The sequence below is a fragment of the Adelges cooleyi genome, unplaced genomic scaffold (genome assembly GCF_023614345.1).
Source record: "Adelges cooleyi isolate 19-005CV unplaced genomic scaffold, UGA_ACOO_1.1 ACOO_flye_CR_arks_rails_tigmint_CR_PRNA_307, whole genome shotgun sequence".
Taxonomy (NCBI): domain Eukaryota; kingdom Metazoa; phylum Arthropoda; class Insecta; order Hemiptera; family Adelgidae; genus Adelges; species Adelges cooleyi.
Genome location: NW_026095978.1, coordinates 978,373 through 1,000,812, shown reverse-complemented (window position 1 = coordinate 1,000,812; position 22,440 = coordinate 978,373). Strand labels below are relative to the sequence as shown.

The window sequence follows — 22,440 nt, the reverse complement described above, 5'->3', positions numbered from 1 at the left end:
ACTTATTTTTTAAGTTATAAGCAAAAACTTAAGTTGTTTTTTTTTAAGTAGGTACAATTGTAAATTTTTTACAATATTAACTGTTAATATTCAACCGTTTTGAGAGGAGGAATAAACATTGAAAACGCGCTGTATGCGTTTTACTAGAACTGGTCCGGACCACAATGTACACAATAATAATATAATAATTGGTAATAATATATACCTACCTAACTATATATAATATAATAATAGTATATGGCAGATAAGTAGACTTGTCGGGCGTCAGTGCAGTATACTTATTACAGCTGTTTATCGATACTATACCTAAGGATTAAAGGTCATAGATGCCTTATTAACAACAACAAATGCAGCTGCTTTGTAAAACGACATTGGTTGTGTACGGTGTACTATATGTATTTCTTATAACTACGGTGTGATGTATTTGCGACCTTTACGACAAACCGTCCGAAAGTGTTTCAAAAATAAAAAATAATTACCCAAAACCCCAAAAGGAAAGACAACATTCGTTGCGACATAAATTCCAAGTTTTAATTGGTACCTTTGATATATCCGAATATTCCCAGCACTAATATCAATTCAGATTTATTAAAGTTTAATTGAATCATTATATTGTTGTATTTGAACTAATATGGCAAAAGTTATGAAGTGAGTATTAAGGTAGTATTTTAATAGTAAAACGTTCCCCCAATTTCGTATAAAACAAATAGATAGGTAATAATAATATTAGGTAGGTTTGTTTAAAAAACAAAAGCCCATGTAAAAAATGTGTAGATTATAACGAATTGGCCTTGCTGATAAACGGCAAATTAATAATTAAACTAAAGATTTTCTGGATTTATCAAAACTAAAAATTTACCGTAGGTTTATATTTAATAATACCTATATTATTATTTATTATACCTTTTATACCTATTATACTTATGTATTTTAAAGTGTACATGTTAGTGAAATAAACTATACATTTAAAATGTCCTACTGCACAATAATTATTAGCGTCCTACTGGCCTATAAAATAAAACTTGGTTTTACTTGGTTAGGTAGTAGGTACCTAGACCTACATTAGGTAAAGGTCGGTGCATCAATCAAACTGCGGCCGTAGCACATCCGACAGATGGACACTTTGCTCACTCTGTATACCGACGTTGTTATCATGTGCACAATATTACAATGTTATTTAATATCACAATGCCGCGGTTTCCACCTCCTACAGCTGCTCCTAACAGGTCTAACAATGTGTAAACAGCCGGCGTTTGCTTTGATTCGCGTTGTTCGCCGTGTAGGTAAATGAATTCGCTGTGTCAGGGTTTTATTTTTATTCGTCCTATAGAAATAAATGTCTTCGCAGTAGGGAAAAAAAATTCCACACCGGTCAGTCAGAAAACGTTCAGTTCACTCGTATGAACACATTTTGAACATTACACCAAGCCGCGTTCGAACGATGGGTTTTTTGAAACAGTTTTTCATATCGTTTTCAACGATTATCGCCCTTGCTGTGGTGGTCGGTAAGTACCCAATGTCATATTCGTCATCTTTGTAATATTATATTATTTTATTATTAAACTCGTTTGTTAGAAGTTTTTACTCGCCGTCGTTTGATGCTGATATTATTATTGATTCATATTACGCCTTTATCACACAATCAAACACCGTCGTCGGTTGCGTTCGAAACACCGTAGCCTTTCTTCAAAGATTCGTCCAAATACCGATATTACGTGTTGAGAGACGTCGACGTTTTACTGCAACACATTTGTCGCATTTTAGTTATGGGTCGTACGTGTAGCCGAGCTTTAATACGTTTAAAACAAAATTTATCAGCTACCTATTTCAAACTAGTTATAAAATTGTGTCCTCGTCATCGTTTTCAATGAAATTACACACTCGAATGTAATTACTGTCCTCATACAATACAACGTAAAGAATGTAAAACAATATCAGTGCTTCGACTAGTAATTTTGCATTTTTAACACTTAAATACAACATAGTAATAATGGTAGATTAATTTAGAACCTTATTTTCTGGCTTTTCTGACAATTGAGTTATAATATTGTTCAATGTTTAAAACAGCAACGTTTGATAGTTTTTTAAGGCCCATTGAATTCCACAAATATTATTTAATAATTATGTATGCTAAAAAGAAATAATAATATAAGCTCTAAGAACTTCAGAATAACTCGTTAGAAAGTCATTTTGTAAAAAAACATAAATAATTTCTAATTTTATAATTATCTATTGTGATTATCTTATATTTATCTATATTTATTGTTAAAAAATCTAGACAGTAGTCTTTTTTACTACAAGTCATTTCGACAGTAACAACTGTTATCCCACAAGTTCTGTTAAAATATTTAAAAAAACGCCATGGACACAATTTTAATTAGTTAGGAAATTGTAACACATAAAGTGTGTGAGGTTATTAGGCTTAAGTTCTTAGGATTGGTAGTACAAAAAAAAGTGGGTTAGAAAAGGATGTGAAAAATAGAATAAATTTTGGATGGATGAAGTGGAAGGGAGCGTTGGGTGTTTTGTGTGACAGGAGGATGCCTATAAGATAAAAAGATAACATTTATAGGTCAGTAGTGAGGCCAGCAATGTTATGTGGGTCGGAATGCTGGGCAGTAGATAAAAAAACTGATCAGAGAATGAGTGTAGCGGAGATGAGAATATTAAGATGAATGAGTGGCGTGATTAGGTAAGATAGAATAAGAAATAAATACATAAGGGGTAGTCTAGGAGTTGCATCAATTGTTGAGAAAATAAGAGAGAATAGGCTGAGATTGTTTGGTCATGTTATGAGAAGAGATGAGGCAGAGGCTGAGGCAGTAAGAGGTGTTATGAAGATGAATGTAGAGGGAAAAAGAGGAAGAGGAAAACTAAAGAAAAGATGGATGGACGGAATACAGAGTGATATGAGGATAGCCGGGGTGATTGAACGACATGTAGAAGTACGAGCTCTATTGAGTTGTAGGACTAGGCCGACCGACTACATGTAGTTGGGAGTGTAAGGCAAAGATAAAGAATAAATTACCTTTTTTTCCAAAAAAAATATATTATAAAATTTAATAAATGTGAAACTTAGTTGAAAATTTTCAATAATTCATTAAATATTATAGCTATACTTTTAACTTGATACTCGATAAAATAAAAAATTAACATTGCCAGTAAAAGCATTTTTAATAAATTATTCTTGACTTAAAATATGACCATGAATTTTTAAAAACTTTAACGAGAAAGTATAATTTCTTAATACCTACTTATTATATGTATATACAGTATACACTGGATTTTAAATATATATTTTTTTAATTTTCTTGTCATATTCCTTATGAATACTGTGTTAAGTAAAGTAAAAATAATTTTTTAGATCTTGTCCGTCGAAAATTGTGCTGACTGCTGTCAGCAAATACACTAGTGTCATCAAATTTTGATAAAAACATAAATATTAAAAAAATGAACGGGTTGTAAGAAAGTGTTAAAAATAAATTACACAGTTTTTCAAAAAAATATTTTAATGAAATTGCCAAGTATTCAATTTTAAAAATGTGAAAAAAAAAATGAATACCTTGATTTCCCCCATTAATTGTTCCATTGAATACAAAATTCTATAATAATTTTTAAGTTGTAAAAAAAAAAAATCATAAAATTCGTTACTTGACAAATATTATTTAAAATTTATTGAAATGCAACTGTTTTAAAACTACTTGATCAATTTTGTTAAATTTATAAAAACATATATATATATATATATTTTGTGGAGTTATTGTTGCAAATTTAATCAAGTTTTCTTACTTATATACTTTATTAGTTTCAGGAGCTGAACCACCAGCTTGGAATCCATACTATTCTTTACAAGCTCAAATTTCCATACCATATGCCGATGTGCAGGAGCCTTTTAAGGCGTGGTACGATTCCGAATCCGGCAACAGTAGAATTGATTATTATGATGGTATACACTATTTGGTCTAGTCGATTTGATTCTATACTTAAATATACAATACGTTTATCGTTCTCATATTTAATTTAATTTTAATTTACAGGAATGGCAAAAACCTATCAGCTATCGGGTAAGGGAGATTTCGGTGCATCGATTAAAGTTGTGCCGGTGACGACCGAAACAGAAACTAACACTGTAAAGTGTTTACAAGTAAACGGAACTAAAGAAATGCACATAACTCTACAACAAGCTCTTCCTGATTTAAAAAATTTCAAGGTACGTTTAATAAAACTGCATAAAAAAATAAAAATAAATACAACATTACATTTTTGTACAGCTGGCTAGTATAGACGGTGATAAATTTGAAAAATGGATTTCTGTTGTAAGAGTCGGCGATAAAGTCAGCAAGTACACCATATGGCTGTCCAGAGAGGTAAATAATAAAATAATGTAATATTACATTACAAACTAAATAAAAAAATAAATATTAGCTTGCTATTATCTGTTTATTTATTATTAATAAAAAAAAACATTTATCTTAGATCATTTTTAACAAATTTTCATAAATATTAAAGAAAAACATTCTGATTTTATTTATGAATAAACAATTAATCTCATTAATTAATACTATTTTTATTCTAAAAATAAGAAATTTACTTAAATGTTTTTTTTTTTTATTCTTAAATTATTTAAAATTGTATTAATTATTTATAAATTTATTTAAAAAAATTTAACTTGTTATCAGTTACTCAATTTTTCAGTCATACTTTAATACATTTCTTACTCCTGTCACAATGTCACAAGTTCAATTCTTACCCGGTATGACTAACGACGGGTTAAACAAGGTGTCATGTTTGGGGGATTTTAAGTTTCTTTCAAACCAATTTTATATTTACCCAAACTACAGCAACTCAGATAATTAATTGGAAGAGTAATAGAAATTAAAAAAAGTTATTTAGTATCATTTGACTTTCAAACAAATAATAAAATATACAAAATATATATTCGTAAATAGTAAATAAATTATTTTTAGATCTAATAATAAATAATGAATACTTTGAAACAAAATAACAAATACCTATCAAATCATTTTTGTCATAAATAAAATGTAATAATTGAATAAGTAGTTAAGTATAAAATAGTTTTTTATTTATAATTTTATCTTGATAAAATCTTTTCCAAAAATGCCAACTTTGTCAATAGTTCAAATGGATTATACCCTAAAGTTATTTTATAAGGTAATAAACATTGACAAACCAAAAAAATATAAAAGTCTTCCATTTTCTCAAAGGGTTGTAAACTTTTCATTTGCTTCATTATTTTGAGCATATATTTGAGACTTGAGTGCTGAAGTTAGGTAGAGTAAAGTTATAACGTTTACAGTTTTCCAAAAACTTACTTCTTCACAATTGAAAAAGTTATTAAAAATACATACGTTAGGTACCATGTTAAAAAAAAAAATACAAAAATTGCATCTCAGTTTTCTATTGACGAAAGCACAAAAAATCAATTGATATCTTTATAAAAACACATTTTACCATTTATATAATTTTTTATTAAAGCATTTATAATAATTTCTACAACTTTTGACCTCTCCGTCCCCACCATGCTAGATTTTGATTTAATTAAAACATTTAACTTTTAAAGTGTATTTAGATTAATTTTGTTTTATTTTATCTTAAATAGGACAATTACATAATCCCGTTGAGGTACGAGATGAAAGGATTCAATTCGTTATTTGGTTCGCATTACGATCATTACATAATAGATTATGAAATTTTTATACCTAGCAAGCCAGAACCGAGCAATTTCAACGTAGAAGGTATAAAGAACCTATAGTATATTCTTTCTTTTTCTGAAAATAAAAATTCTACCCTAACCGTTAATTGTTTAGATATGCACTGTGAATCTTTTCCTGGTCCGGGTATAGACCACGTATACACTTTCAACCCAATGATGGAGTTCATAAACAATTACGATGACCATGTCGACAACTCATTTGATCATTTCAAAAAGCATCACAGGAGGAACTACAATAACTCGACAAAAGAGCACTTCACACGTAAAAATTACTTCCGCCAAAACCTACGGTAAATTATTGTACCTTATAACTGTATAATTCATTGTGATTACTAACGTACTGCAAATGTATTATGTACAGATTTATCCATTCGAAAAATCGAGCCAACAACGGGTACACTCTTGCTGTAAATCATTTAGCTGATAAATCTGAATTGGAACTTAAATCGTTGTACGGCTACAAAAAAACAATGTTGGAAAATAATGGAGGAAAACCGTTCACGTACGATTCCAATAACATTGAAGAATTGCCAAGCGAAATCGATTGGAGAATAAAAGGCGCAGTGAACCCGGTCAAAGGTAAACACTTTTTATGGGTTTGTTGGTTGTATTTTTTTTATAACAAATTCTCTTGTAATTTTTATAAACATATTATCCTATCTAACAGATCAATCTGTTTGTGGTTCATGTTGGAGTTTCGGGACAACTGGTGCAGTCGAAGGAGCATACTTTTTGAAACACGGTCATCGTGCCAGCTTTTCCGAACAGGTAAAAGCATTATTAACTGTCGAAAATAAATACAGTTTAAGAAAGTACGGTTCAACTAATCTTACAATACAACAATAGTAATTTCAAGTATTTGTAAAATATATTATTATAAATCAGGATGTTGGAACAATGTCCGATTACTCTGCTTGAAATTCGAAAATTGTATTGTATTTGAGTAGTATTTGTTTGAATGATTAAACAATAATGAATAGAAATATTTCTCACTTTTTGAAAAGTTTTAGAACAACACACTTTGGTAAAATTATCTCTAGATTCGCATCAAACCTAATTAAATTATCAGTAATTAAATAAAAGTAACATTTAATGTTTTTAATCGGTGATTAAAGAGATTTTTTTCAAGCTAAAATTTCTTCTTAGGTTTTTCAAAGGCCATTAAGGCCCATTATCGCAACACATAACTGCTTCCATCTATCCTTATCCTGTTCTACTGTTTCTTTATCTTGAATTCCAATTTCTACTAGATTCTTTTCGACTTTGTTTATCCACCTTTTTTTTTATCTGCCTAGTGGTCTTCGGTTTCCATTTTAGTATCGCTTTCATCAAACTAATAGACCGCCACACGTGACCAGCACATGCGATTAAGCCAAAATGTATCTACTTGTATTTATAATAAGTATTACAAAATGATTAATGAAATTATATCCCGATAGCTTAACCAATTTTGAAACGTTTTAAAATGTCATTATTCCTGGACCAAGACAAATTTATTATATCGTTCCAAAAGGCATTAATGAATTTATGAAAAATATGCTGTCCTAAAAAAAAATAGTACAGTATAACTCAAAGTGGTAAAATCACTTTTAAATAACCGCTTTGCTAATCTGTAATGGTATAAATACAAATATCTATAAAAGCATTGTACATAATGAGCTTGAAAATGTATTTTTGTTATTAGGCTGGATACGGTTAGTGTTAATCGTCTGTCCATAACAATTTATTGCCATAGTATAGTATGTATACACGGTCAAAGTATAATTATTTCCTTTTTTTTTTCTTATTAAAAAAAAAAATTGACTTGTTACAGATTTTTAGAAACTTGTATAGGTACGTACTAATTTTAGTCCCATTCGGTTTAATTTTCAGACCTTTAGCCCTAAAATTTTACCTAAAGAAGCGTAATAAAGAAAAAGTTTCTACTCCTTCTAGGGTAAAGGACTTATGATATTTTTTTATGGTTTTACCACGTTTATCGGTAGTAGTATGTCTAAGCTGTGTTCCATACAGAATTGAATCTAGTTCCACTATTTTTAAAACATTTATAGAGTGCCGTAATTTTAAGTCGAAAACTATGTACATTTTAAATTTTGGTCTACAGAGTTGCTACACGAAGAAATCGGTTCAGCTGTTTAGAAGATAAAATAAATAAAAAATAAAAATATATTATTGTAAAAATAATGACTTCTCATTTCCGCATCTAAGCTAAAAAGTTTTTAATTGGTTTTTTTTTTAAATTAGTAACCTGTCAGAATGTCATACTATTAATAATTATTATCGACATTTGTTTTAACAAACTGTTGGCTTACAAATTAAGTACATTTTGGCTGGGAATCGTTTTTAACAGACATTTGCAAAAAAAAACATATGCATTTCCGTTGTAATTTTTGCTTATAAAACCGTAATTTTTATTTTTTTTTTAAATTGTCATTTCTTACTAATTTATATCAAGTGGGGCAACCCTGGGTCCTACAATACGTACAGTCTATTGCGCTATGAGTTCATTTTCGTCCACACATTACGGCGTTCTTCAGCGCGGACAGTTGCTCGTTCAACCCTTGGATTTCGCACACTAGTTTTTCCCTATCGTTTGACCCGCCACCGCAACCGTCGTCGCATCCGAAGTCCCTCTTGCTCGACGAGTATTTCTCTATGAGAGCGTGGACGTCGTCGCAAGGTTCGGACGGACAAGAGCAGCTGTCGACAGACACCTTTGGCGCGCAACACACGCTGGACGGTTGTTCGGCGACTTTCGCACACTTGGGTCGAGACTCCTGTTTGTTGCATTCCGGCTTCCGCCCCTTGTTGTGCACGCCCCGCTTGATTTTCTCCACGGCGCCTCGCATCTCGTCGACCGCGCAGTTGAGCGTGTTCATCTGTCTCTTCTGGTCGTCCATCTGGGACGCTTGACAGTCGTTTTTCCGACGCAAGTCTTCGAGTTCCCGGTTTTTCCGGCCGACCTCCTCGCGGATCCCGCAGTTTTCCTCCGTCAGTTTCCGGATCCGGGCCACCGTGTCCCGGCGGTCTCGTTCGTTGGCCGCCGTCAGATCCGCCACCATGGCCTCGGACTTGCATATGGCGGATTTCTGGTCGCGCAGCGTACACTTCTGTTCGTCCACGGCGGCCTGCAGCTCGCACAGTTTCTGCCGTTTGCATTCCAGCTCGCTGGACAGCGTGTTCCGCTCCAGCGTCAGCTTTTGTTCCGTCCTCGCCGAGCACGCCTTGACGCTAGCCATTTCCTCGTTGATGCGTTTCAAGTCGCACTCCAACCGCCGCACCGCGTCCCTCGACCGGTCGTGTTCCCGGCGGGTGTCGTCCAGCTGCTTGCGGAGAGCGCAAAGCGACTCTTCTTTGCCGTTTAAACTGCACTGCATTTTGGCGATTTCGTTGTTTAGGTCGTTGACTTCGGTCTGAAAATGGCAATTATTGAATAAGAATTCAATAATTAAAAAGACTTATTTTTTAATTATTTTATTTTTCACCTCATGGGAGATAAATATAAATAACGCACACTATTTTTTCCCCCACCAAAAATCTTTGTTTTTTATTTAGTCAATAACTATATTATTTTTTATGAAATTTATATGCAAATTTACAAAAAAAAAAAATTGTTTTCACTGTACCTAATTGAACCATATAATATGATATGGGAAACTCTACCGGCGGACCGGTGACACAAACAGTTTTGTTTTTGGTAGTAGCACTTACTTTGGTCTCGCACAGTTGATGTTTGGCGCGTTTTTGATCATTTTCCAGCTTTTCGATTTCGGCCGTCAAATGTTGTTCGTTGCGTTTTAACGACCGCAGCTGTTCCGTCAACCGCTCGTTGTCGTCGTTGAGCTTGTCCTTTTCGCACCGCAGCTTGGACACGGCCGCCTTGGTCTCCTGGTGTTTGGCGTACAGCGAATCGTAGTTGGCCGACAGCTGAGCGAACATTTCCTTGTGCTTGTTCGTCACTTGGTCCACCCATTTTCCCACGTCGGCCATTTGCTCGCGAAGCTCTTCCTTTTCCGCCAGCACCGTGTCGTAAGAGACGACTTTTTTCTCCAGCTCGCAAATCCGGGCTCGCATACGGTCCAAATTGTTTTTCAACGCATCCCGACCAGGCTCTTCCGCCGGGCATTGCTACAATAACGTTAATGACATATTTGCTCAACTGCCGCGCCCAGCCACTGACACTACACTCTGTCTGACGAGAGAACGCACCGCAGTGCGCAGAAACCAAAACGCGTTACTCCCGTTTACTTTTGCGCAGGCGCATACGAGAGTGATTCGTTTTAGTTCCTGCTCAGTACCGTTCTCTGGTGAGACCATGGTTGAAATACTCGGGTCATTGTACATAAAATGACAGCGTAAGGGGATATAAATTTTACTATACACTTTACAATTACTATAAATTTTTAATTGGCTATCCTTTACGCTGACATATCCGTTTTTATTATTGAATATTTGATGAAGAAGGGGTGTATGTGCAATAACCTTGTATATTTCAATCATGGGTGATACATGGTATGTCCTATGGTCAGTACCGTATGACCGACACGGTTGCGAGAGAGTGTTCAACAATGTGGTGTCTAGCACTTACTGTCGGACACGTCTTGTTCATCGTATAAAAATCGCTTCCTTTCTTATTGGGTAATTTTGAAAAAAATGATTTTTTTAAATGTTCAACTTACTTAACAAACAGTTTAAAACGCAGTTACAAGAAACATTTAGTTTTAACTATTTTACAGCCAGTAGTAACCGGCTGTAAAAATAACATTGCCAAGGTAACGGCGTGTAAAAGTTTAATAAACAATGTTTAAAATGTCATGTAAAAATAATAAAAGCCAGTACAGTGGGGTCGCAGGACTATAAGAATTATTTTAACCTAAAAAGATAACTTTCAAACAAACGCTTCATTGCGTATCTGTAGTTATAAACATTTTTTCTGTCTTTATTAGTGATTACGTGTTATGTGGATAGGTACAACTTTGTTAGCAATTTATGCGCCTATTCTCTAAATTGTTTTCTATATAATTTCATGGTACTCTAAACACTTTTATTTTTTTTATTTGTCTACTAAAGACCAGATTGGGAAATTATAACTATTTTTAATAATGTATGGCCCTAGTTTTTTTTAAACTATTTTTTATACTATGTGTAAAATGGGAGATTTTTTTGTTTTTTGTAAAATTGTATGTATGTTTATTTATTTAAATTTTGTCGTTGCAGTCTTTGGTGGACTGCAGTTGGGGATTCGGCAACAACGGCTGTGATGGCGGAGAAGACTTCCGTGCGTACCAGTGGATCGAGAAGCACGGTATCCCCACAGAAGAAGCTTACGGACCGTATTTGTCGCAGGTAAAAACAGTAGTACATGTTTAATGGCGTGTAACCATATATCGATTAAGTTGCACATAATATGTATTTTGCTCGTAGGACGGTCTTTGTCACGAGTCCAACATGACGACTGACGGCCTGACAAAGATATCCGGTTTTGTTAACGTTACACAGTACGACGAAGAAGCGTTGAAGAGTGCTCTGGTCAATCACGGTCCAATCTCGATAGCGATTTACGCTTCGTTAAAAACGTTCAGCTTCTATTCGAACGGCGTGTTCTACGATCCAAAATGCCGTGAGTATAAAATACGATAAATCAAGTGGAACGATTTAAACAATAATTTTAATGTATTTTCAGTGAACAAACCCAAAGAACTCAACCACGCTGTGTTGCTCGTCGGCTACGGTGACTTGAACGGCAGTCCTTACTGGCTGGTCAAAAACTCTTGGTCTAACTTCTGGGGTAACGATGGATATGTTCTGATATCGCGCAAGAACAACAATTGCGGTGTTCTCACTTCACCGACATACGTTCTTATGTGAACACGATTAGTTTTACGGCAATTCTTTTTTTTTTTAATTGCATGATTATTATACAAATGGTTTTATTTTACTTATTACTTACATACAATGTAATCTCAAATTTAAATTAAAAATAAAGTGATATTTTTTTTAACCTTAATTTTTATAACCAGGTCTTTTGTTATTGACTGATCTTACAATTGATTTGTATTTGTGCACAAACAAAGTAGATAATTCCTAGTATCTACTAATAATCATGTCACAACGAGTTTTTATACTTGTGCTTATAAAATAAAATTAGAATACAACAGTGTTGGATGTATTTTTGATATTAAATGTCTACATATATTAACAGTTTTATTTTATACAACTATGTTGTATATTTTGCTTTGAATTTTTTTTTAGTTGATCATTAAACAGTGGATCTTTGTAATTGGTAGTTTACCATAGACGAATAATGTCACTGAGATGCATAAGTTGCTTATAACGCGAATATTAATTTTTTTATAATATTTAATTAATTTACATAGTATATATTATATAATATGTAAATATATTTTCATTTACTTGCATAACAGAACGATTTTTACTTTGAATGTAGTTCATGTAGAGTCGTGTGTATTTTATTTAAATTAAAAAAATGAAACAATTTATAAAAGAAACAACATTAAAATATGTAGAATTCCTACATATTTTTTTTAGTTGAGCTCTCAAAAGAGACACAAAAAGTAAACATATATTACACAATACTTTACTTATTAATTCCACTCATTAAATTATTAATTGAAAGTTTAAATGTATTTTGTTGGTGCAGTTGTTATCCAAATTTGATCTAACTTAACGAAAGTTGGCCACTCGTTCTTTATATATAAGATTATAATAACACGTATCTCAGTGATTAATTCACAAATTAATAATTATAATTTGTTTAGATCATTTTAATATATTATGTTGATTAGATTTCCTTTATAAAAATCCGACACTATCGTGAAGCATCTTTTAGCTTCGATAGCTGATAAGGTATTGTATTTACAATGATGTTTTTATTTTATTTTATATTTTTGTGTCTGTACCCACGATATCTTTTAAGCCACTGAACCGATTTCTTCGTGTAACAGCCCTTAAGATCAGAAATCATACCTGTAAGGTACTCTAAAGCCCAAATTTTTTAAAAGTTCATCCGTTCCCCTTCAAAATTGAGAAAAACATCCGAAAAATTTACATTTTTTCAATTATTTAAAATTACGGCGCTCCATATCTTTTTCAAAATAGTCCAATTAGTTCCATATTTGTATAGAATATTCTTAAGACATAGTACTACCGACAAACGTTGACAAGCTAAACAATTATCGTACACCCTTTCTCCTAGAAGGGGTGGAATTTTTTTCTTTCTTTCGCTTTTTCATTCAATGTTTTAGGGGGTTAGGTATGATAATTAGACCAAAGGTAGATCTAGAATTAGGCTATAATACATAAAATTTCTCAAAAATCTGTAGTCACATTTTTTTTATTAAGGAAAAACCAAAAAAGTGTAGTTTATACATACTACTTTGTAATAATTAGGCTAGGTAGATAATCATATTATCATAAACATAAACAATTAATAAACAAAACAGTTAAGTTCCCGATCCAAAATGAATTTTATGTTCATATTTTAATATATCTGAAAAATCTGCACCCTAAACAATTGTTCGCATTTAAGTTAAACCGTCCACATTCGATCAATTCGAGTAGCGTTTTATTTTTTCAATGATTGTAAATAAAAGCCGATAGTTTTTTGAACGCGTGGCGATTGCATACAGTCCAATATAATTTCAGCATCTTTTTGTTTGTTGTCGATTAACCACTGAACGGTCGGTCGACGAATCGTTTCTTTGGTCTTTTGATACGCCCATTCTAAAAAAAGGAAAAAATCAATACCTAACGAAACAATATTATCACAGTCAATATTGAACTGTCCCTCACGTGATATATTTTTAAATCTATTCAAAAACTCCAAACCCTTCACGAGGGCGCTATCGCGGTCTGGCGCACTTTCGTCGATCAGACCAATTTCTAACGCTTCTCTGGCGGTATACATCTTACCCGTAGTCAACGATACCTCTGCCTTCCTTTGGCCGATCACCGCAATCATGGTATCCATAAGCCTTAAGACAAATAGAAAAGCCTTCAGCTGTACAACGTCATAATACTCACGATTTAAATGGTACATAAGGCATGGCATTCATTTCTCATAGCCCTCCTCCCTCCCCCCCCTTGTATACGTCTCGAGCTTATCGGATTGGACATGGGTCAGTATTCGAGTTTCTTGTGCTCTTTACATACCTACATTCCTATTGTCTCTCAATTTGTGTACTATGATAAAAGTAAGTGTGCAAATGTACAGGGTGATTGGTTAACTGTAATCCAGTCAATGTCTTAAAAAATAGTAGACTTTAAAATTATTATCCTTTTTTTTTTTATATACTTTTATAGTTAATAAAGCTAGCACAAATTTGATATATTTTTTTCATTTAATAAGCTGAAGTACATAAGGTTTTAACACACATAAGGGATGGGGTTATATTGTTAGTAAATCTGAATAACTGTAAAAGTATGGAAAAGATTAATTAAAGAAAGCCTACTGTCTTTTAAGATATATTGACTGGATCATAGTCCATAGTTAATCAGTTACCCTGTACTTGAAAATATTGCTTGCATTTCCAACGATTCGTGAGTTTGTAAAATATGCATTATTACCATTTTGGAGCTACGATTCCCAGTTGGGTTTCGTTAAGTCCAATCGTGTATTTGGGTTCGACCATCACCCTGTAGTCGCAGCTCATAGCCAACAGGCAACCTCCTGCTGGACAGTGACCCTAGAAATGTTATTTTATCGACAGCATAATATGACTTTATCTCAACGAAGGTTTTTGTCTAATATTAAAAAAAAATTTGATTTTATTTTTACAAAACATTGTACGTATTTACTTAATATTTCTAAAATAATTAAAATTTTTTTTTTTATTTGTATATAATATTACTATTTTTTTTTAAAAGCTGTTTGCTCATTGGGAGGCTAGACTATAAAGTTTCTATTTTTTCTTACAAAACTGCGAAGACACCAAAATCGACTTATTACAAGACATCAAGGTACATTCGATTAACATAACCAGTGCCTTAACTAGCAACAAATGGGCTCCGTTTTGTATTTGAGCTGTGGGTCCCTTTTTGCATTATTATTTAATCTCAAAACATAATAATCAATCAATATTTCAATTTTCAAAAAAATAACCCCCCCCATTACTACTACCTCCCTCTCCCACTAATAATTGGTTGACATTAAAAAGTGGACAGATTTGGATTCGGCAATAAAAAAAAAAAGTTAACTGACGGGTAATATTTTAATTTTCATTAATTTAAGAAAAACACCCCTTACCCCTCTCCACTCGAATAGTTTGTTGTTAAAAAGCTTACCAGATATTTTGGATTTGGTGGCTTATGTAGTGATTTAGTGAAAAATTACATATATGTATATACATTTTGATAGGTAAAATGAAAACTTGTATTACATTTTAAGAAAAACCGCCACCCTTAATAAAAGGTTGATGTTGAAAAGGTTGGTGAATTGTTTGAAAGCATATAACCACTACAAGGGTATTAACTGCATAAAATATAATAAATAATATCAAAATATTAATAATATAATATTAATATAATAATATTACCTAAAATATAATAAATGGAGATTAAAATAAAAACTATAAACCACACATTTGTATTAATTAAATTGATAGAAACTCGCATCCCCAGCACAAGCTTAGCATTTTTTTGAAGGAGGGGCTGCCATATTGTAATCTAATTATTTAAAATGTGTACCTCTATTTTATGTTGTTGCAATAAATGTATTTTTATTATTATTTGTCTACTGATCCACCTTAACCTTGAGGGTAGACGAATAAATATAATAATATTAATAATTATAAAACGTTGCAACAATGTAATTCATTCTGAGACAATAAGCATTGTTATTGTCTGAGAAGTATAGTATAATATTTTAGCGATTTAAAAAAAATTGAATAGTATTTAATTTTTATTAATTAGATACATTTTTTAGCATAATTTACTTTTACCTACTAAAATAAAAATCTAAAATGTTTTAACGGGAGTTTATTCAGAATTTCTATCACAGTAAGCTATTAATATTTATAAAATGTGGTATTTTTTTTAGGAAAATGAATCAATTAAACTAAGAATATATATAATAAACAACGGTTAGACAAAAACTACGATTTTATGTGTTTTTTAAACTTTGTTTTAAATTTTAATAAACATAATTACGTTTATCACGGCCACCGTTGGAAAAGGTGTTAAATAAAGTTCTATCCACGTTTCTTGTAAAGTTGACCAGAATTGTGCTAACCTGGTAGGATCGGGTTCGTGGAACTCTTTTAAATCCAATCCAGCAGAAAATACATTTTTCAAACCCTAAAAAATAATAATTAAACTAAGTCGACCGACAAAAAGATCAAACATGCAAATATCATAAAATAGTTATTTTGTCAGTTCCACATAAGATTAGACCACGCTGGTAAAAATCTAAAAAAATTAATAATGAGTACATATTACCTACATTACCATGTTTATAATTTTAATAACCCTTTTTAACATTTTCGAAATTTATAGATTTTGTTTTAAATGTTTACAATGACATCATTATATATATATAATCATCATCATCATTATTATATATATATATCCAGGCAAAATATTACTTTATATGTCTGCTTAAGTCGACACTTAAATCGGTTAATTGTAAAAGGTAATAATAAGTTTTGTTTTTTAAAAATGTACGATTTTGTGTTATGACACTTTTAAGATGACACACTATTTTATTTCAATTTGCTTGGGTAATCGACTGGCGCGCTCAGATTTGTTATAAATGTCATAATGCTATATTTTAAATGATTTATTTTATTCAATAATTGAAAAAAATTGTATTGTTTTATTTTTATTTATAAATGGATAATAATCGCAAAAAAAAAATTGACCTATGCCTCTCTACAGTGCGATTATAACCAAATTCCACTAAGCATTATATATTTATCAGGCTATTGACTGCGATCGTTACTTTGAAAGGGCAAACGCCTATTGCGTTTCAAAGCTTTTTAAGTACTCGGCGCCCATTTTCCTGTAATTAGCCATTTGGAATTATTATTATAAAAATAAATAACACACCCAACCGAAAACTTATAATTTTATTACATACCGAAGTCAATATCATTCCTCGGACGTTTTCGTTTTGGAGTTTTTTTAATTCATCTCGTAAGCTTTCTAAAAGCTCCAAGTTCAGAGTGTTTACCGGAAGTTTGTCGAGGGTCACCGTGGCTATGCCTAAAACCCCGAAAAATTAAGTATAAGAAACACGGATTTTATCTTAAAAAATGAGTACCATCTTATCCTTAGTCGATCGCCCTGTATAATGTATGATAAACATTATACCTACAGGGTGATTGACTATATTATGAATATATATATATATGTGTAAATGTACATGTGAATAACAATAATTTACCGGTTTTTTCATCAGTGAACGAGGAAAACATTTTTAAATATTCTAACGTAGGTACAACTGCGGTTTGTATTAGATATAATGTGCGTTCACGGTATGTACTTAAGTCGACCTGTTGCGATCACCATGCTATTAACAATGAGAGTACATTGAGAATACTGTGAATTTAATACAATGAATTTTTTTTATTGTTATGAGACCCGTGGAGGTTTGATAGAAAAAGCAGGTTTAATATTTATAATAATAATAATACTTATGCGAACGGTAGAATTTTGGATATGAATGAAATTAATTAATTATTAGCATAACTTATGTAATGACTGTATTTAAACAAGGTTATCGCAATTAAAAAAAGAATAACAATAGCGCGTGATACACTTATTGTGTACGCACCTGCATAAAAGAATATAAATATATATATATAAAACATAATTTTGTTTAAAATTCATAAAAGTAGGTATTGCAATAAAAATATTATATACTCTTTATTTATAATAATTTATTTTGCTAGTGGTTTTATGAAATTGCCTATTTTCGCTTCGATATGGACCTGAGAAGTTATTTGTTGTAAAATTATATGATTTAACTTTAAAAACTGCCATGTCAAAATTTGTCAAAAATCGGTGAAAAAATGAACAATTTATTTAGAGTATTCTTTCGATACAACCTCATTATAAACTTTTTCATGTACCTATGAGAGATAATTTATTTATTAAACACAAGTACCCACAGGTGAATAATCCTAGAGTTTAAAAAACGAATTATTAAATTATTATTTATTATTTTAATAATATTTATGTAATAATGTTTTTTTTTTGCTCCAGTTAAATTGATATTGCTTGTTTGGGCAGTAATTCAATGAAAAATTAAAGTATATTATATATAATTATGTACAAGACTTACATTTATAAATAATAATTTGCATCGATAAATTAATATTTTAGTGACATTTATAGAATAATGCTATGTTGCTATGTAGAAAATCGAATTTGTTTAGTGTTTTATATATACAAATATAAATCACCATACAATAATATCCAGCACCCATTTAAGGCGTCAAAAGAGACATCCCATCTTTCCCTCCCTGAATTGACCGTACATTTTTAGGGCTATATTTTATAATATGATTTAAATGAAATTTGTATTAATTGTTGGCTTTTTAATATAGTAGGTATTTATTTATTTATAAACATAATGAACTAATAGTACCATGTAATAATCACAATAACTAAGAATAAAATTATGTATAGCTTTATGTATTAGCTTATAGTGTAAAACGCATAAAAAAAATCTGTATTTTATACTAAGTAAACTTTATAGAAATTAACATTTTACAAAAAAATACCAAAGGGGCCAAGTCCCCCGTAAGCCTCATAAAAAGATGCCTTAATGATACAAATGTATATTAATTGTGTGAACAGTTAATCAATTGGACCTGACCTATTGCATTAATACATTAGACATTTATTATATTTAAACGAATTCTTAAAATTATTGCAAAAATATCAATATGTTCCATCATTGTATATGAGAACAAAGGCCGGTTAATAGCGCGTGTTCGCAATTTCAATCAATCTTTATTCTCTCCTGAACAGGTACTAAGAACTCTAAAAATTACAGTGCAAAGCTGTTTGTTTTTATAAAAATGTATGTTTTCATGTGTCTGTTTATTGGCAATCGGCGTTATTAGATAAAACAATAAAATGAAAAGCGCGTGCTTTGAGGTCGGCAAAACGATAAATTTGTGCTGATCGATCCGAAAAAAACAAGAAATTTCACTGAACATGATTGTGTACAAAACAAATGCGCACCGTGTCGGCTTTGAATCATCATTTTTTGTCACAAGTATAAAATCCAAACGCGAGTATCCGTTTAGCATCAGTTCAGTGTGGATTTTTCAACAGTCACCATGAAGATTACATTGACCATCGCCTCGGTGCTCTTGGCCTTTGCGGTCCTCGAAGCCACCGCTGCCTCCAAATACGCAGGTGAGTACAAGTTATTATTTTACATGAAATCTATGTTTTTTTTTTTGTCATTTGAATAATTTTATGTCGAAAGCTTCTTTTAAACAACAACAACAGCCGTACGCGGTGCATTTACATGTTGTTAATTTATTGCAACTTAAAAGAATAATTTATATTACCAAAGTATACATTTTATATTAGACGAATCGGTGAACTATGATATAAGAAAAAAATTACCACAATAATTATTGTAGAGTACAACTATGCTGTTCAACTTATTCGTTTTGGAAAAAAAACAGATCTTGGCTATCATTCTTAGTTAAAAAAGAATTGGTTTTACAATTATCGGTGTTTTATGACTATTTGGGTTTGAATGTTGCACCGACGGTAGAACAGTGATACAAATGATTTGTAATTATTTTTTTATCTCGGACAAAGTGCAACAAACCGATAATAATAATAACAAGGCTATAACCACATTGTGTTTATTGTCTATTTAATAGGTTTAATTTAATTTTCTTTTCGAATTAGCACAGTAGGAATGTACAGGGTGATTCATTAAGGATAAGACACTCAATATTTCAACATTCTTGTTTAAAATTTTTTTTTACAATATTAAAAAATTACTAATTATTTTTCAGTATTCTCTAGAGCTTTACAACTATTGAAACTTAATGTGAACTTCTATATTAATATATATTAATCAACTATAATTTTTGATTAAAAATGTTTTTTTTAATTAAGAATAATTTGCTGAAAATGTCTACTATTAAATAACTTTTAAAGTTATTAAAGTTCTTATGTAAAACTGGTTATTGACCAGTCTATATTTTCAGAAAACTGTTTTTAATTAAAAAATATATAAGTTACCATTTAAGTTTAAAAATAAATATTAAATGACTTTTTAGGCACTTTAGATCAGGTGGTTAAAATAATTTAATTAAAATGTAATATTTATTAATTATTAATTTGAAAAAATTAGCGGTAGCAGTAACCCCCTCGAAATTAACGGTTTCATAATGATAGAGATTTTAAATTAAATTGAACTCATTAAAATCAATTCACAATAACACTGTACATTAAAATATAAATAATTTGTTTTTGATTTGAGCCAATTCGATTTGCAACATTTTTTAGCTTTGACACGGAGCTGAGAAGGTATTTTTTTACAATGATACATTTTTAGTTTTGTATTGTTTGTGTCTGGACCTACGATAGCTTTTAAACCGTTGAACCAATTTGGGCCAAAAATTAAAAAAATTCACATATTATTATAATTATTTATATATTTTTCAACTTAAAATTCCGATGATATAAATCTTTTTTAAAAAAAGTCAAATTAGTTGTAGTAAATTTGTATGAAATATTCTTTAAACGTAGTACTACCCATAAACATTGATAAACCAAAAAAATATAATAATCCTTTTCCCTAGGAGCGATAGACATTTTTTCTTTGTTTCATTTTTTCATGCCAAGTTTTAGAGATTTAGATCTGAAAATAAATACCGAAGTAGGTTTACAATAGAACTATAACTTATACAGTTTTTTTCAGAAACTTGTATTCAAACTTTTTTTTATTAAGAAAATACTTAATTGAAATACTCATTAATTGTTGCGGTTTTTTTTTTGTCAGGAACTTGGAACTTCTTCACCAACGAAAATTCCAACGAAGACTCCGACAGCCAAGAGTACAATGTAGTTCCCTCCAACCAGGACTATTACCGCCCCAGCTTGAACAACCTCAACGACAAATCGGTCAACTCCAACAACTATTACAGATACAGCAATTTGTTGAACAGCAACGAACAGAGCGAGTACGACAATGAGCGAGAAACGTACAAGCGCAACAACCGAGTGACCATCGACGACCGCAACGCCGTACTCGGTAACGCGTTGGCCGACAAGGTGTTCGCTTTGGACAAAATCGTGCACGAGCAACGCCGACAAGAGAACAACAACGTTGGCGCCGTCGACCTGCAAGACCCATTGGCCGTCGCCAACGTGGCCGTCAAGTCCTCCAAGAAGAACGTCGTGCAGTTCTACAATGCCCAGATGACAAACCTCAGGACCGGCGACTTGGAGTACATGTACATCAAGCCCGAAGCCGACTTGGTGTACGTGGAATACAGTTTTGACCAGTTGAGGACCAAAGGCGCGTACAAGTCAGACTTGCCCCAAACCAACGCCGGCGAGTTCACCATCGCGATGGACAATGTCCGTAGCAACGTGACCGCCAGCTTCGGCGCCGGTAAAGCCATCATCGTGCCGGCCGCCTACGAGAACGCCGAGTCCACCGTGTTGACCGAGCAAAACACCGAGACCACGTTGCTGGACGGCGCCATCAAGAAGGCGTTCATCCGGCAGCTCAACCAAGCCGTGTCCGCCGAAGTGTACAACTCCACCCACAAGGGATTATTGTCCCAGCTCAAGGCCGAGATCACCGCCCCGCTGCGTTCGGTCAACGCCGGACAGAAGGCCAAACTGTACGACATGAGGTGGACCGAAAGAGATCTGACCATCGAGCTGACCGACATCGGCACCAAGTTCGTGGACCAGACCGCCCAGCGAATCGGGTCGATGGCGTACGTCCGCACCAACGCCGGCACGTACAAAACCAAGTACACCGTGGTGCTCGACCATCTCAAGTGGACCGGAGACTTGACCATCTCCGAAAACGGACAACGCGCCACTACGGCCAGGTCCGTCCAGTTCAACATCAACAACGCCAACGTCGAGATCGTGCTCACCAACACCGACAACCGACTTTGCGGTACGATCTACGCCAACGCCGAGCTCGACAACGTTGAGTACACGTTGAACAAAGACTTACCGATTTCCCTGCAATCCAGAGTCGAACGAGACTTGGCACGCTTCGTCAAACACTCATTGGAGGAATACATGCACAAATCCCTTGAACAACGCTTGTGCGACAGACAAAACTAGAAACGCCACCTCAAACATGACCAACAGCTGCTGCAAAATTGCAGAATATAATTCAGAATCGATGATTTTTTTCTATTAGGTTTAACGAATTTGCTCAGTTTTCCTGAGCGTTATTGTTACTATATAATGCTATTAATAGGTATTTGCATGATTTTTCTAATATAACGTTCTTATTCATATCAATATTATGTTATGTTACCTACTGTTTATTAATTAATTATTTCATTAGCACCCGCAATGATTCCTCGAGAACAAGAAAACGTGTAAAACAAAAACGATAACGACCTAAAGTTATTATCATTTAGATATGTTGTACACGTGCACCTATATAATTTACACATTGTTACGCTATTTTATTAATTAAGTTTCAATAATGTTTGACTGTGTACATAGGTAGT

At 32.5% G+C, this 22,440-nt stretch overlaps 3 protein-coding genes across 4 annotated transcripts; 2 read left to right on the top strand and 1 right to left on the bottom strand.

Annotated features, from left to right (window-relative positions):
- The first annotated feature begins 1,236 nt into the window (after positions 1-1,236).
- Positions 1,237-11,741, top strand: LOC126839628 (digestive cysteine proteinase 1). The gene is made up of 11 exons (XM_050575023.1): positions 1,237-1,505; positions 3,806-3,946; positions 4,038-4,210; positions 4,272-4,367; positions 5,621-5,756; positions 5,829-6,024; positions 6,096-6,313; positions 6,402-6,502; positions 10,952-11,080; positions 11,159-11,354; positions 11,418-11,741. The coding sequence occupies exons 1-11, from the start codon at positions 1,442-1,444 to the stop codon at positions 11,600-11,602; spliced, it is 1,635 nt and encodes a 544-aa protein (XP_050430980.1). The 5' UTR covers positions 1,237-1,441; the 3' UTR covers positions 11,603-11,741.
- Positions 11,742-13,104: 1,363 nt separating this feature from the next.
- Positions 13,105-20,972, bottom strand: LOC126839635 (enoyl-CoA delta isomerase 1, mitochondrial-like). Of its 2 annotated transcripts, none has more exons than XM_050575041.1 (6): positions 20,702-20,972; positions 16,830-16,954; positions 15,902-16,048; positions 14,321-14,439; positions 13,547-13,728; positions 13,105-13,477 (listed from the first exon to the last, which is right to left on the bottom strand). In XM_050575041.1, exons 1-6 carry the CDS (start codon positions 20,703-20,705, stop codon positions 13,320-13,322), a joined length of 735 nt encoding a protein of 244 aa, XP_050430998.1. In that variant the 5' UTR covers positions 20,706-20,972; the 3' UTR covers positions 13,105-13,319. The 2 variants fall into 2 exon arrangements, with proteins under 2 accessions (XP_050430998.1, XP_050430997.1); XM_050575040.1 differs by lacking the exon at positions 20,702-20,972 and adding an exon at positions 17,136-17,346 and having other exon boundaries at positions 13,118-13,477.
- LOC126839632 (uncharacterized) lies at positions 18,722-22,430 on the top strand. Its single transcript, XM_050575034.1, has 2 exons — positions 18,722-19,120; positions 20,733-22,430. The coding sequence occupies exons 1-2, from the start codon at positions 19,042-19,044 to the stop codon at positions 22,040-22,042; spliced, it is 1,389 nt and encodes a 462-aa protein (XP_050430991.1). The 5' UTR covers positions 18,722-19,041; the 3' UTR covers positions 22,043-22,430.
- The last annotated feature ends 10 nt before the right edge of the window (positions 22,431-22,440 follow it).